General features: G+C 34.3%; 2 protein-coding genes across 7 annotated transcripts in view; one reads left to right on the top strand and one right to left on the bottom strand.

Annotated features, from left to right (window-relative positions):
- Positions 1-5758, bottom strand: part of LOC101019167 (fibroblast growth factor 7) — a 68389-nt gene extending 62631 nt beyond the window's left edge. The window contains exons 1-2 of the mRNA XM_003900913.5: positions 4514-5758; positions 3369-3921 (exon numbers count right to left, since the gene is read on the bottom strand). Of these exons, the coding sequence (XP_003900962.1) occupies positions 3369-3654 (286 nt within the window). The 5' untranslated portion in view covers positions 3655-3921; positions 4514-5758. The remainder of the gene's footprint in view (positions 1-3368; positions 3922-4513) is intronic.
- LOC101020448 (protein FAM227B) overlaps positions 1-14528 on the top strand; it is a 290771-nt gene that overhangs the window by 179951 nt on the left and 96292 nt on the right. The window lies entirely within an intron of this gene.

Below are 14528 nucleotides of genomic sequence, written 5' to 3'. Positions count from 1 at the left end.
TATTCATTCAAATCTAAACTTAAAGTATTTCACAAAACAACACAGTAATTAAGGTAAGACTAAAGTAAGTGACAACCTCACAATCCAGGATACTTAAGTAATTTTTTAAAATTCCCTAAAGCTATGAGACATGAGCAGTCACATCCACTTGCCCACTACTCCCTTTCCTTTCTCCGTGCCCTCCATCCATCTACCCCAGCCCAAAACATTCTGGAAGCAGAATTATATATCTAGATATTTTACTTCTCCTTCTAGCTCCAATTCATATTTACTAGTATCTTAAAAACCACATTCCTGTGTGGAAGCTGTGCTTCTGCTGGTGAGGTGAGTAGTCCTCTGAAGCCTATTGACATTCTCAGGTCAGTTCTCTTTCATTCAAAAAAATGTCATGAGAAAAGATTGGGAACTTTCTGATGGTAACCAAAAGAACAATTATATTTTGCAGAGCTGGCATATTACTTTTCATGTAAAACTTTATCTTCCAAGACACTAAAATCTATACCAACTTAAAGGACCTCCAAAGAAAGGTGATTGACAACCTGTTGAAAAAATTTAAGGCATCAAAACATTGAAAATGAAATTCTGAGTTGGATTCTGATCTTTACCACTTTCTGAATCCTGCTGCATTTCATTCTAGTAGGCAATCCAATTACCTTTTACTCTCATTTTAATGAAAATAGGAAGGATACATTCTTTCTTTCATTTATTTGTTCATTCATTCAATTAATGATTGAGGAATGTAAACAATCTTCAAATGTCATAATTTCACATTTCCATTCTTGTTATCTTAAACAAATTCTCGAGCATTTTTTTTAACCTGTATTTCCTAATATAGCAGCTTCAACTTCACATGTGTCAATTAGCACATTTATGTATGGACTTCACTCTTAAAATTATTATAGTAAGGCTACCCTTCAAATAATAGGAAATGGCTATCAGAATTTTCTTCTAACATGTTACTTTCCATATATTCTTCATTGTAGCATTTCCTTCTGTACCTAAGGACTTCCTATAGAAAAAGAAAGGGGGGGCTTTATCCTCTTTTTAACTTTGGAGAAATCTTACTGACTCCTTCTCCAATAAAATAGCCACATAACCTGACAACAGTTTTAGGGTTTACTTAAAGGATTCTGATGAAAGTTTTCTTTTCCAGGATAATTAATGGTATATACTGTATATACAGCCTATTAAAAAGTTTATAGAAGTAAAAATTATTTACATGATGTTTATCTTGTCTTTTTAGTACACTGGTATTGTGACATTCTAATTTATAACAATATAGGGTGACTGCCTTTTTTTTCTTTTGTATTACAGAATTTGTGTTAGAGGAGACGGTTTACAAAATTGGCTTTAGGCTTACTCAAAGTTAGCACTAAATTGTGTTTCAAACTATAAAATAATTTTAGCGTTTTATGTATGTGTACTACCTGAGTTTCATTGTTTCAAGAAATTTTAACACAACAAAATAAAATTTACATATGTGAATGTATTCCAATTGAAGATACTGTTGATCCTAATAGTATTATGCATACTATTCACTTTCACTGGATTTTACATCAACTTTTTTACTTTTTCATTACTTGGTAAAAGGATTCAAAAGGAGTAGTCAGCATATAGAATTCCACAGTTAAGGTTTGATAACCTTATTACTATAATTTGAAATTAGTTTTAACAGCTCATCCTATCACTTCCATCTCATTCATTGTGTGAGATAATTATGCAATGGGTATGTAGGTTTCTTTATATTTATGAAATATACTCTGTGGTTTAAAATAGAATAGACTATAAGAACTGGAAAGTATCTTGGAAATCATCTGTACCTATCCCACATTTTATAGATGAAAAATCGAGGGTCAGAAAAACTAAGAAATTGTCCCCACATCATTCACAGACAGGGAGTTGACCCACGTGTCATAATTTTCACCTGGGCTCTGTCCTCTCCACCAGGTTTTATCATCCATGATAAATCTGAGTAACTTTTACATTAATTAATTATAAGGCAAATTCTGTTGCTCATATAGAAGTAGATATCAAAAAAATTTTCTCCAAGTAGTCATTTCCTTAGATAAACTTCAGTATAATCAGAATGATCTTCTAGGACTAACATGATACCTTTGTTAATCTCAGTAATAATAAATAATAATAATAAAACCATAACTGTCCAGTCATTAAAATGGCCTTAACATTCTGTATCAATTATGGTTAAAAAGAAGGTCTTGGAAACATAATTCTCTGAAATTCCCATTTATTGGTTGATTAGTTCAGAACCCTAAAAGTCATTCAGTAAACAGGCAACAAAAGTTTGAGTAATTGCTGCAAGCCTGGCTCTGTGATTTGCACATGTTTACACCAGTCTCCCCATGCATTCTTTTTCAAATGACTTTAACATAATTAATATGAAATTATATATTAATAACAATGTTGCCTGAGTGCTAGTAATGTAAACAAAATTTATTTTTACTAAATATTTTAAATCCTTAATGTATATGTTGAGGTGTGTATCTTATTCCATTACATTTAATACTATTGAAGTTTGTTATTAATCATAACCATTTAATGCAAAACACAACCCTGATATTTTAACATAAGAAGAATAACTGATTCTTGGGAAAAATATAAGGCTGTAAATTGAAAAACATGGAATTACCATCTCTTCCAGCTCACTTTTTTTCCCTCACATTTATGTTTTTCTTAAGGTAGCATAGAACTTTTATGACATAAAAGATTTAGTTAAGGAAAATGTTAGGAGAGATCTGTTTTTCTGCATAAGTTGATAATTAACCTAATGCAAGCTCATTATGACTCAAATGAATAAGGATACCACAGATTCCCTTCTATTTTATCATTATACAAAGGAATAGATGTATTATGCAAAGGAATGCATATCTTAGCACAGATTAAATATTTTAATTTACATCATGAAAATATTATTTCAAAGAAAATCAAATTAATAAAAATAAATTCCCTACTCTTTAAACTAGTGATAAGTAGCTTTTAGTGATAATTTATGAAATTCTAAATTAGATATCTTAATGAGTTTTGCTAGACAATATTAAGTCACATTTTGGTGTGAATAATATTATTTACATTTTGCTTAACTTATGAGCATTTTCAGGACAAGGAGTATGTATTTTCAAATGGGCTTGGATTATCAGGTCCAACTATAATATAAGTAGATTTGTCCTGTTCCAAGAGATATTTTTAGGGGCATAGTTCAACATAGTTCAATTTAGAGAAATTAGGTGACATTTTATTTAATTTTTTTTTTCCAAGAAGCAAAAGGAAGCTGAGAAAACACATCACCTGAAAATTGATCCATTAACAGATTGCTAAGGTTCATAAGCAGTACTTAAAATAAAATTACTTACTGTAATTATTCTTCATCTCTTGGGTCCCTTTTACTTTGCCTCTTTTATCAATCCTCAGATACCACTGTGTTCGACAGAAGAGTCTTCTCACTCTTATATCCCCTCCTTCCATGTAATCATAACTTCTTGTGTGTCGCTCAGGGCTGGAACAGTTCACATTTGTAGCCATTTGCTCTGGAGTCATGTCATTGCAAGCTAAAGATATAGTACCCACTAGACAGATAATGTGAAAGCATGATCTGTAGAGCAAAGTTGGCAGGATCCATGTCAGTATCCATTTGTGCATTATAGTGTAGTGCTCCGGGTGTTCATGAATAACATAATGAAAATTGAATCTTGAGTTGATTGTTACTCCTAGGTCATTGACCTCTTCCTATCTGTGAAGTGTAGATTGATTTAAGAAAGAGTAGTTGCTCTTTCCAAATTGTTAGCCTAATCCTTTTAGTTCCTGATAACAACACAGGATTCCTCTTTAAATAACTCTGTTGATAAATCCTCATAAAAACAGTTCGTAGTAAGTTCAGTTGCTGTGACGCTGTTTGCTATTTGACTTCTGTTTGCAATGAGAGATTAAGAATAGGGAGGGGAAGAGAGAGGAAGATAAAAATTGTATGTATAAATTTTGGTGGGTAAGTAGTAGTATAATATACAGTATAGGTTATTCTCTGAAGATACATTTAAAATAGCCTTCATAGAGGATGTCAAAATCTTTACCACTTTATGTGTAGATTTATAAAATTTATGCCTGAGTAGAGACAAAACAGAATATGATTGTACCATTCATTCCAATTGCTGTTTTGTGAGAACCATACTGCACTCAGAACTATTGATTTAAATTAAGTTTTTACAATTACCACTAACAAAGTATGAGTGCTTTCTCCCTAGGCTTCTTTATTATATGCTTTTACATTTGTGGTTAATCAATTATTTTCTCCTGAACTGCCCAGGTTTTTTAAGTTAAATGTCAGGATTGCTCTGGAGAACTTCAACCTTATCTTTATGTTCTACAGCATAATTACTATAGATAGTTACATGACTCAAAAATCTTGTAACTTTACTTTCCTGCTCAGTACTAAAATCAGAGAAAGATAAACTTTTAGAAAACATTCAGCATTGTTTTTAAAGACAAAATAACAGTAACTTACTTGTTTTGTTGATAACAGCTGGATGTATAAGAATTCCATGTCTGTTGTCTGCCTTGTGCAACTTGAGCCTTTCTACTGTAGCTACAAACTATTTCTCAGCTGAAAAATTCTCCAGCAGAATCATAATTGTTTCCATAAATCAACGGGCAGGAGGATTTTCTCTCTGTGTGTGAGCGCGTGTGTGCTTGTGTGTGTGTGTGTGTGAGCCTTTTATTCAGGGCTTTTCGATAAATACCTTTGCTGACCTCATTGGAAGCAATTAAAACTTAGCCAGTGAGCTGTTAGTTGAATACAACAGCGAGAATAAAAGGAGGCTTGTATAGTATTCAATGGTCATGAGAGGGAGCTATGAACATGTTTTATGCTTAAATCTACAAGTGGGTACCTACTTTGTAGAAACAGATCTCTGGTTCTGAAGCAGTTAGAAGGGGAAAGGGAATTTTTTAAATCTTCTTTGCAATATAGAAGTTGTATTATACTTGGAAAATTATTCATTTGAACATATATATAGGGTTTTTTAATACTTAGAAGATCTTTTCCATAGCTTTATGATACATGCATTTCTTCAATTACTTCTTTGTGCTCAGAATGTTAGAACAATGTATTAACTAACATATGAGTGCCTTAAAGCACTGTGTAGATAAGTTGAGTATTATCACATCATACAGAGACAATTCATTGAATATGAATATAAGTACAATTTTTATGTATTGTATTCCTAGGCTGAAAGTGAGAAGATCTAGATTCTTATTTGAGTTGGACCACTAATAACCGATATGACTTTGGGCAAGTTACCTGCTGTTCCAGAGTCTCAGCTGCTACATTTGTAAAATTGGTGTATTGGTCTAATGACTCTCTGGTGCTTTACAATTCCATGATCTATGACTTATCCTCACTATTAATATAAGGAACAGGGCACCTGCTTTTAAAAGCTGTTATTCTTAAAAATTAAAAAGGAGGAAATGGTTTCGCATTGATTATCAGTGTTTGAATTTTGCCTCAGTAAGAATATTGTAATAATAAATGTTAATTTAGAGATGGCATTATAAGATGTATTGCTAAGGTAAATAAGAGTAAGCTATTTTCCTTTCCAGCATGAGTTCTCTCCTTTACTTCCTGTTCTGGTATACATGAAGTAGTGCTCAAGTGTTGTATTAGATTCTTGGTGTAGAATAATTATGTTGTCTATCTAAATCAGTGTTAAGAAATATATTAAAATTATCTTTTTCATGTTATATACACCTCAAAACACACACACACACACACACACACACATTCTTCTCTACTTGAAATGCACTACTTTACCACCAGGTGGTGCATGTAGACCAAATAGGAAAAGGAAATTAAATCTACTCAACTGGATTATAGTTTATGTGATTTCTCTTTGTATCTCTCCCTTTAGGGAACAGAATCAAAAGCACAGAATAGTTCAGATGTACCCAGTTACTCTTTATATGCCAAATGTCGAATGTTCCACATTTATTAAAGCAGAGGAGGACAGACTCTTTAATAATTGCATCTGTTGAAAGCCAGAAAGCTGAAAACATCCCATCATGTATTCTCTAAAAGGAGGAAGAGAAGGAGGAAATAAAATATAATGTTACTGTGTTCTGAATCACACTCCACTAGTTTCGGAGGTACCAATAATGAGCAGGCTCAGAATTCCTGGGACTTAGATATTGCTTCTAAAGAAATAAAAGTCATCATTAGTAAGTTTACAGTGTAAAGATACTCAAGAGCTACTAAATCCATTTGTTCCATACTGATCCCATGGATTTTAAACCAAGAAATCAGTAAGTTAGAAGTCAACATTTGCTAACTAAATGCTAAATACTTAAAAGAAATGGATAGTTTGTTAGCAAAGAGTGCTTAGTTCCTCCTTAATATCTGCTATATAGGATTGACTGTAAAATGGGAAACAAAAGGATAAAATTGTGATCTATGCACTTAAAGTGCATTAGATGCTGTTACACTCTGTAATTTGGAAATATGATCCCAGTAATATTAATGAACAGATTAATCTCAACAAGGGAACTATATCAGTGGTTTAAATTCTTTGATTATCATTTTTCTTATTGGAGAATTATTAATTCAGGATGGGCCCACAATTCATTAGGACCACAGCTATAATGGAGAACCAAACTTAGATTTCACTGTGTCCTTATTGTGCTTATGCTTCTAAAGGAATTCTCCAGGAACTAAGAATAACTTTGGGTAACTGTAGATGGGGTAACCCTCTGGATATTTTAAGTTATACATTGGCAACCATTTGTTGCTCTTGTTTTAATAGACCTATAGTGATAGACTAAGCACAGAAATACTTTGAACCATTGTCTTTCTTTTGTTATTTGTAGATTGAATTTTCTTTTTTAACACACCATTGCTGACTTGAAAGAATTAACTGGCCCAGCACGGTGGCTCATGCCTGTAATCCCAGCATTTTGGGAGGCCAAGGCAGGAGGATCACTTGAGGTCAGGAGTTTGAGACCAGCCTGACCAACATTGCAAAACCCCATCTCTACTAAAAATACAAAAATTAGTTGCACGCCTGTAATCCCAGCTCCTCTGGGGGCTGAGGTGGGAGAATCACCTCAGTCTGGGAGGCAGAGGTTGCAGTGAGCTGAGATCACACCGCTGCACTCCAGCCTGGGCAACAGAGTGAGACTTCATCTCAATAAATAATAATAATAATAATTAACTTCATTTTAAATTGGAAATACCTACATCTCATGAGTTTTAAATTTTTAAAACAAAAGATTATTGCATCTGTTCCTAAATATTGGCTTTTTAAAATGTGCTTTGGAGTAAAGGCTAACACTGGTAATCCTTCAAAAGGAAACAATGCCTAATACTTGGATAGTTGATTTGGGGATAGAATGTATTAAACCAATAGAGAGAATCTATTTCAAAAAGTATCGCGAAAGCAGGCAGTTGTTAAAGTAATAATTAGCCACCTAACTTTTCTTAAGCAACCTCCATTATATTCTTTATCCATGTAAAAGTAAATGAAAGAAAATAACTTTTGTTTTCATGAATTTTATGTTTTGATAGTTAATTTTAAAACTTTGCCTCATTCATAATCATGTATAATATAATCAGTAGAAGGGAACATAATTAAATATTTTCATTACTTTGCATTCTTACATCTTATTTTGTTCCATATCCTCTCAGTTTTCTTTCTTCCCTAAAATATAGATAATTCTTTTTATTAGTTTCTTGTGTATCTTTTCAGAGTTTCCTTATGCTTATACAGGCAAACTGGATACATATGTTTGTGTGGACATACATATGATTTTTACTTATTTACTTTTATACTTTTCCCCTTTTTATACAAAAGGTAGCACACCATATGCATTTTTCTGTATGTTGTGGTTTTTTTACTTAATAAAAATAGAAAAATCTTCCTATCTCATTATTTAGGAAGCTTCTCACATTTTTGTTGTTGTTGTTATAGCTACAGGGTATTCTGCTGAATGGGTATACCACAATGTATTTGAGCAGCCTCCTATCGAGGAACATTTAATTTTTTTCAGTAGTTTTCTATTACCAAAAAAATGCTGTAATGAATAAAGACATAAAATATATCATTTTATACTATGAAAATAAATCTATAGGATCAATTTCCAGAAGTAGACTGCCTGGGACAAAAGGTATTAAAAACAAGTTATTGCCAACTTATCCTCCACACAGGTTGTACTAGTTTTATAATCCCACCAGCAGTACATAAGAGTGCCTGTTTATTTCAAAAAATTTATTGTCAAAACATTTGGAGTTTTGTTAATTTGACAAGTGAAAATGCCGTTAAATTGTAGTTATCCTTTGCATTTCTCTTCTTATGAGACAAGGTAACCATCATGGACAAGTGCTACAAAGAAAAGATACATAGTGCCATGAGTATCTATAATAAGTGGCAATATGTAAGCTTTCCCTGAAAAAAATTCCACTAATGCTGCAACTTTGCAGCATGAATGGGAGTTAACCAGGTGAAGAGGCACTGTACAAAAAAAAAAAAAAAAAAACTGTCGTTTTGACAGTGAAACACAGGTTTAGTCCTAGTAGAGAGAATGAGAAGGGACTGTGGTGCATGAAGAGGTTGGAGAGGCAGACAGGATCTCCATGTGCTTTATTAAGACATATGATCTATATTCCAAGAGCAATAAGAAGCCATTATAGTATGGTAAGCAGAAGAGTGACATGATCAGAATTGTACTCTGCCTCTGTTGTGGTCAAAACTTAATTCCAGTTTTGTTGTGGTCAAAACTTAATTGGCAGAATGGGCTTATGAAATATTAAGTTGTGTTCATTTATCCCATTTTTTCTGTTCTTCGTATGTTCAAAAAGATATTGGAAAGGAAAGGTTGAGGGGAAAAAGTCATAAATGCTTCCTGACTAGGTTAAAACATGAATCCCTTTCAAAACGTCATGCCAAGTGCACTGAAAATAAAGGAAGCACTAGAGTGCATTTGAGAAGCAGCCCAGGGAAACTATCATAAAGTCCCATGGACGTAGGAGCATAGATAAAAGTTTATGGCCCCCATATTTGGGGAGCCATGCTTGTATATATATCTGTACCACAGCACCACAGCACATAGCAGAGGCAGCAATACTCCAGAGAATCAGGGCTGCCTCATGTGTCTGAACAAATAGGTCCATAAGGACCCCTCATAAATATTTCCCATATTTTAAAATAATTCTGGAAGTAGCCGGGAGTTCAGACCTGTAGAAACTATGTGAACAGAGTGAGTGAATACCCTAGAAGAGGAATCAGGGTAGACAAATGACTCAGCCAGATACCCTAGCTTTGGCCATGCATAAAACTCTTGAAATCTATCCCATCTTGAAACAGAAGAGGGAAACCCAAGAATAACCGAGGTTAAGTTTTTTACCAAACTGGAAGAGCAGAATTCTCAAAATTATGCCTAAGTTTATTTATATTTATAAATATAAATTTATATGTTATTCTTTGCATATCTGAAATTGTGGTCCAACACATATTTCTTTTTTTCTTTTTTTTTTTTATCTTTTAGGTTCAAGGGTACATGTGCAGATGTGTTATACAGTTTAAACTCATGTCACAAGGGTTCAGTGTACAGATTATCACCGAAGCACTAAGCATAGTACCTGATAGTTATATTTTCTGATCCTCTCCCTCTTCCCTCCCTCCACCCTCAAGTAGACCCCAGTATCTGTTGTTTCTCTATTTCTGTTCATTTGTTCTCACTATTTAGCTCTATTTATAAGTGAGAGAATATGGTATTTGATTTGCTGTTCCTGTGTTAGTTTGCTAAGAATAATGGCTTCCAGCTCCATCCATGTTCCTGCAAAGGACATGATCCTGTCCTCTTTATTGGCTGCAAAGTATTCCATTGTCTATATGTACCACATTGTCTTTATCCAGTCTACCATTGAGGGCATTTAGATTGATTCCCAGTCTTTGCTATTGTGAATAGTGCTGCAATGAACACACACGTGCATGTGTCTTTATGGTAAAATGATTTATGTTCCTTTGGGTACATACCCAGTAATAGAATCCTAAATGGTAATTGTGTTTTTAGTTCTTTGAGGAATTGCCACACTTCTTTTCATAATGGTTGAACTAATTTACACTCCTATCAGCAGTGTATAAGTGTTCCCTTTTCTCTGCAAGCTTGCCAGCATTTATTTTTTGACTTTTTAATAATAGCTATTCTGACTGATCTGAGATAGGATCTCACTGTGTTTTTTATTTGCATTTCTCTAATGATTAGTGATATTGAGCATTTTTTCATATGTTTTTTAGACACATGTATGTCTTTCAAAATTGTTCATGTCCTTTGCGCACTTTTTAATGGGGCTGTTTGATTTTGCTTGTAAATTTGTTTAAGCTACTTATAGATGCTGGATGTTAAATCTTTGTCAGATGCATCGTTTGCAAAAATTTTCTCCTATTCTGTAGGTTGTCTGTTTACTTTGTTGATAATTTCCTTTGCTGTGCAGGAGCTCTTTAGCTTAATTAGATCTCATTTGTCCATTTTTGCTTTTGTTGCAATTGCTTTTGGCATGTTTGTCATGAAATCTTTGCTAGTTCCTATGTCCAGAATGGTATTTACTAGGTTATCTTCCAGGGTTTTTATAGTTTTAAGTTTTACATTTAAGTCTTTAGTCCATCTTTAGTTTATTTTTGTATGTGGTGTAAGGAAGGGGTCCAGCTTCAATCTGCTGCATATGGCTAGCCAGTTATCCCAGCACCGTTTATTGAACAGGGAGTTATTTCTTCATTGCTTGTTTTTGTGAGATTTGTCAAAGATCAGATAGTTGTGGGTTATGCAGCCTTATTTCTAGGCTCATTCTGATACACTGGTCTACGTATCTCTTTCTGTACCAGTACCATACTGTTTTAGTACTGTTGCCTTATAGTATAGTTTGAAGTCAGGTAGCATGATGCCTCCAGCTTTGTTATTATTTTTTTAAGAGAGTCACCCAGGCTGGAGTGCAGTGGCATAATCACGGCTTACTGCAGCCTCGACTTCCTGGGCTCAGGTGATCCTTCTGCCTCCTGAGTAGCCAGGACTACAGGCATGCATCACTATACCAGGCTATTGTTTTGTATTTTTTGCAAAGACAGGATTTTTTCATATTGCCCAGGCTGGTCTCAAACTCCTAGCCTCAAGCAATCTGCCTACCTGGGACTCCCAACATGCTGGGATTGCAGGTGTGAGCAGCTGCACCCAACCAGCTATGTTCTTTTGGCCTAGGATTGCCTTGGATCTTCAGGCTCTTTTATGGTTCCGTATGAATTTTAAGCTAGTTTTCTTTAGCTATGTGAAGAATGTCATTAGTAGTTTGATAGGAATAGCATTGAATCTATAAATTGCTTTGAGCAGTATGGCCATTTTAATGATCTTGATTCTCCTATCCATGAACATGGAATGTTTTTCCATGCATCTGTGTCATCTCTGATTTCTTTGAGCAATGTTTTATAATTTTCATTTTGGAGATCTTTCACCTGCCTAGTTAGTTGTATTCCTAGGAAGGTATTTGTGTGTGTGTGTGGCAATTGTGAATGGGATTGCGTTCCTGATTTGGCTTTCAGCTTGACTGTTGGTGTATAGGAATGCTAGTGATTTTTGTACATTGATTTTGTATCCCAAAACTTTGCTAAACTTATTTATCAGTTCAAAGAGCTTTTGGACAGAGACTATGGGGTTTTCTATGTAGAAAATCATGTCATCTGCAAACAGGGATAGTTTGACTTCCTCTCTTCCTATTTGGATGCCTTTTATTTCTTTTTCTTGCCTGATAGTTCTAACCAGGACTTCAGGTACGATGTTGAATAGAAGTGGTGAGAGAGGGCATCTTTGTCCAAGACATATTTCTACTACATTCTCAGTGCTGTCCTTACACTATGAATTTATCTTCCTCTTTTCTTCTGTCCACCCCATTCCATAAATCAGCTTGAACTCTGGGTCATGCCATATAACCAATCTTACTTATTTCCTTGATTCATCCATCTAACAAATATTTATCAAATAGATACTTGGTGCCAGATGTTGTCCTGACCTTTTGGAGATACAATGGTGAATATTCTGGAAGTGACCTCTGCCCTAACAGAACATGCATTCCAGTGAGAGAACAAACATAAACAAGTAGATTGGTGGGGGGTGTGAGGTGGGCGGTGGATCTTGGTGTGTTCCAAGAACTGAAAGAAGGCTAATATGAATGAAAAGTGGAAAAAGTAGTGAGAGATGAATGAACCTGAAGAGGTAGGCAGGGACCAGATCATAATGAACTTTGTAGGTCACAGTAATAGGAGTTTGGGTTTATTCTAAGTATTAATATAAAAGGAGGCTGTAGTATGGACATGTCAACCCAAACCTGATGGGCCTGGTCAAAGACAGTAGTTTAAACTCTGGCATAAAATCCCAAAAGTAATTGAGCAAGCCTGAGGTCCCTGTAAATCCTCAATTATGTAAACTTGTGCTTACCCTTGGCATAATGCTCTAACATTTTAAAACTAACTGTATATAAGATACAAAGTATGAGTCACATGCTCAAAATTGTGGTGTGCCTGTGACTCAAATATATAAATATCTCAGTTTACGAAAGTTACTTGACTCTTGTATCTCTGAGTCTATAAAAATTTATGCTTGAATTTTATATTTATAAGAAGTTATCTGAAATGCTAATCTAAATTTAAAGTTCTTAAAATTATATTATGAATTTACTGAATTGTGATACAACTTTAGACCTGGAGCAAAATCTCTAGTTGGAGCTACTATTTTGGGGTTTTTTTTTTTCTTTTCCACTTTTACATTTCTATATAATGAAAGCATATTATATAATTCATTTTTGATTGTCTTGATTTCCCTTAAGTTACTGCTTAACTTTAGGAAATAATCAATTTCCTTGAGTCAGTGCTTTACATTGGTGCCTAGTTTTGACAGCTTCATGCCATTCTAAATGTTGAAAAATGTTCTAACAGAGAGAGTTTTGCTTCATCCCAAGAAGAACATCATGACAAACAAAGACCCTGTGCAATTGAGGTTATTACATTGTTAGCTCTAAATTGTCATTATTTGGTTCTACATGAATTGTCTGTGTAGCAAGGCAGCAAAATGAGGGGTAAATCTAGCAATAGTAATTTTTCTTTTAAAAATGTTTCATGTTAGTAGCAATGTAGCAAAATGTGTTAGTAGCAAAACTGGCTTAAGTTTTAATTCATTAACTTTCAAAGCATGTTCAAAAGTGAGAAAAACAGGCAGAGTAAAAGTAATTATGATAGTAAAGAAGAAAAAGAAAGTTATGGAGTCCACCACCTTAATTATAGAGCTACATCCATGAAAAGCCAAGTATTCAGTAAAAATTTGTATTTGTGTAAAACTGGTGGCTATCACAATAACTTATGCACAAGAAAGGAGGTTTATACTTCTGCTTAAGCTCCTCTTCAAGCTAAACGTTCTTTCTATCCTCAGCTATAACTTATATTTTTCCTTCCATAGTTTTAAACATCAATTCAAACATAGTGAGTCCTCCTTATTCCTCTAATTAATTCCAAAAAATGTCAGTTCTACCACAACTTCTTCTACACCTGTTTCTTCCTATCAGTTATCACTTTCACATCCTAGATCAAGTTATTGTTATAGTTCACATTAATTCTACTCCTAATCCAGCTCTTTGTATCTTCTCTCCCCAATCCCCAATCCATTTTAAATGTTGTTATGTTTCTAAAACATGATTGCAACCATGTTATTTCTCTGCCCCAAAGTCATCAGTGACATCCCCATTTTTCCTAAATAAAACTCTACTCTTCTTTTTCCAATATGCAGACTACTATTTCCAATGTCCTCTGTGATCCTCAATATCCCCCAAACACTAGGCTTTCTCACTTGGTTTGGGGTGTAGGGAGATTCCCCCCTCCCTCCCCACCCCCAGCACTTCTCCTTTTGGTAGAGCAGTGGACTAACAGAGAAGAAATTCCCCTCACAAATTCTCTCCCTCTCTACCTTCTCTCCCTCACTATCTCCCCATCTCTCTCTCTCTCTCTCTCTCTCTCTCTCATATATATATTCAGTCTGCATGAGGAACCCAAGAGTCATGTAACCAATTATCAGACATTTCCTTTGAAATTTTACATATTGAGTTTTTAATGATGCAATAAAGTCCTTGGTCCTATTTAACTGATAACTCAGCTAATTATTTTAAATCAGCACTTACTCTGTATTTAGATAGTGTGCACTATGACATACTGTTCAATAAGATAAGCAAGGTGCCTGACTTAGAGCCTAAATTATTGGAGGAGGGGACAGATAATAGACATTAAAAATAACTCTGATGGCTATTTCAGGAGGAAATAAATAGGTTACTATGAAGTCAAATAACACAGAAAGGAGAAGGATGTTTCAAATCTCATTACAAAATGTCTTTCTGTAGAATTGTCATTTAAGCTGAGATCTGATAAATAAAAAGAAATCCAAAGTGGAGGTAGAGCATTCTAGATAAAGGTAACGAGAGCCAAAGTTATGAGGTGAAAATGAGC

This window comes from Papio anubis, unplaced genomic scaffold (genome assembly GCF_008728515.1).
Source record: "Papio anubis isolate 15944 unplaced genomic scaffold, Panubis1.0 scaffold72, whole genome shotgun sequence".
Classification (NCBI taxonomy): domain Eukaryota; kingdom Metazoa; phylum Chordata; class Mammalia; order Primates; family Cercopithecidae; genus Papio; species Papio anubis.
This window is presented reverse-complemented; position numbering and strand designations above follow the sequence as displayed.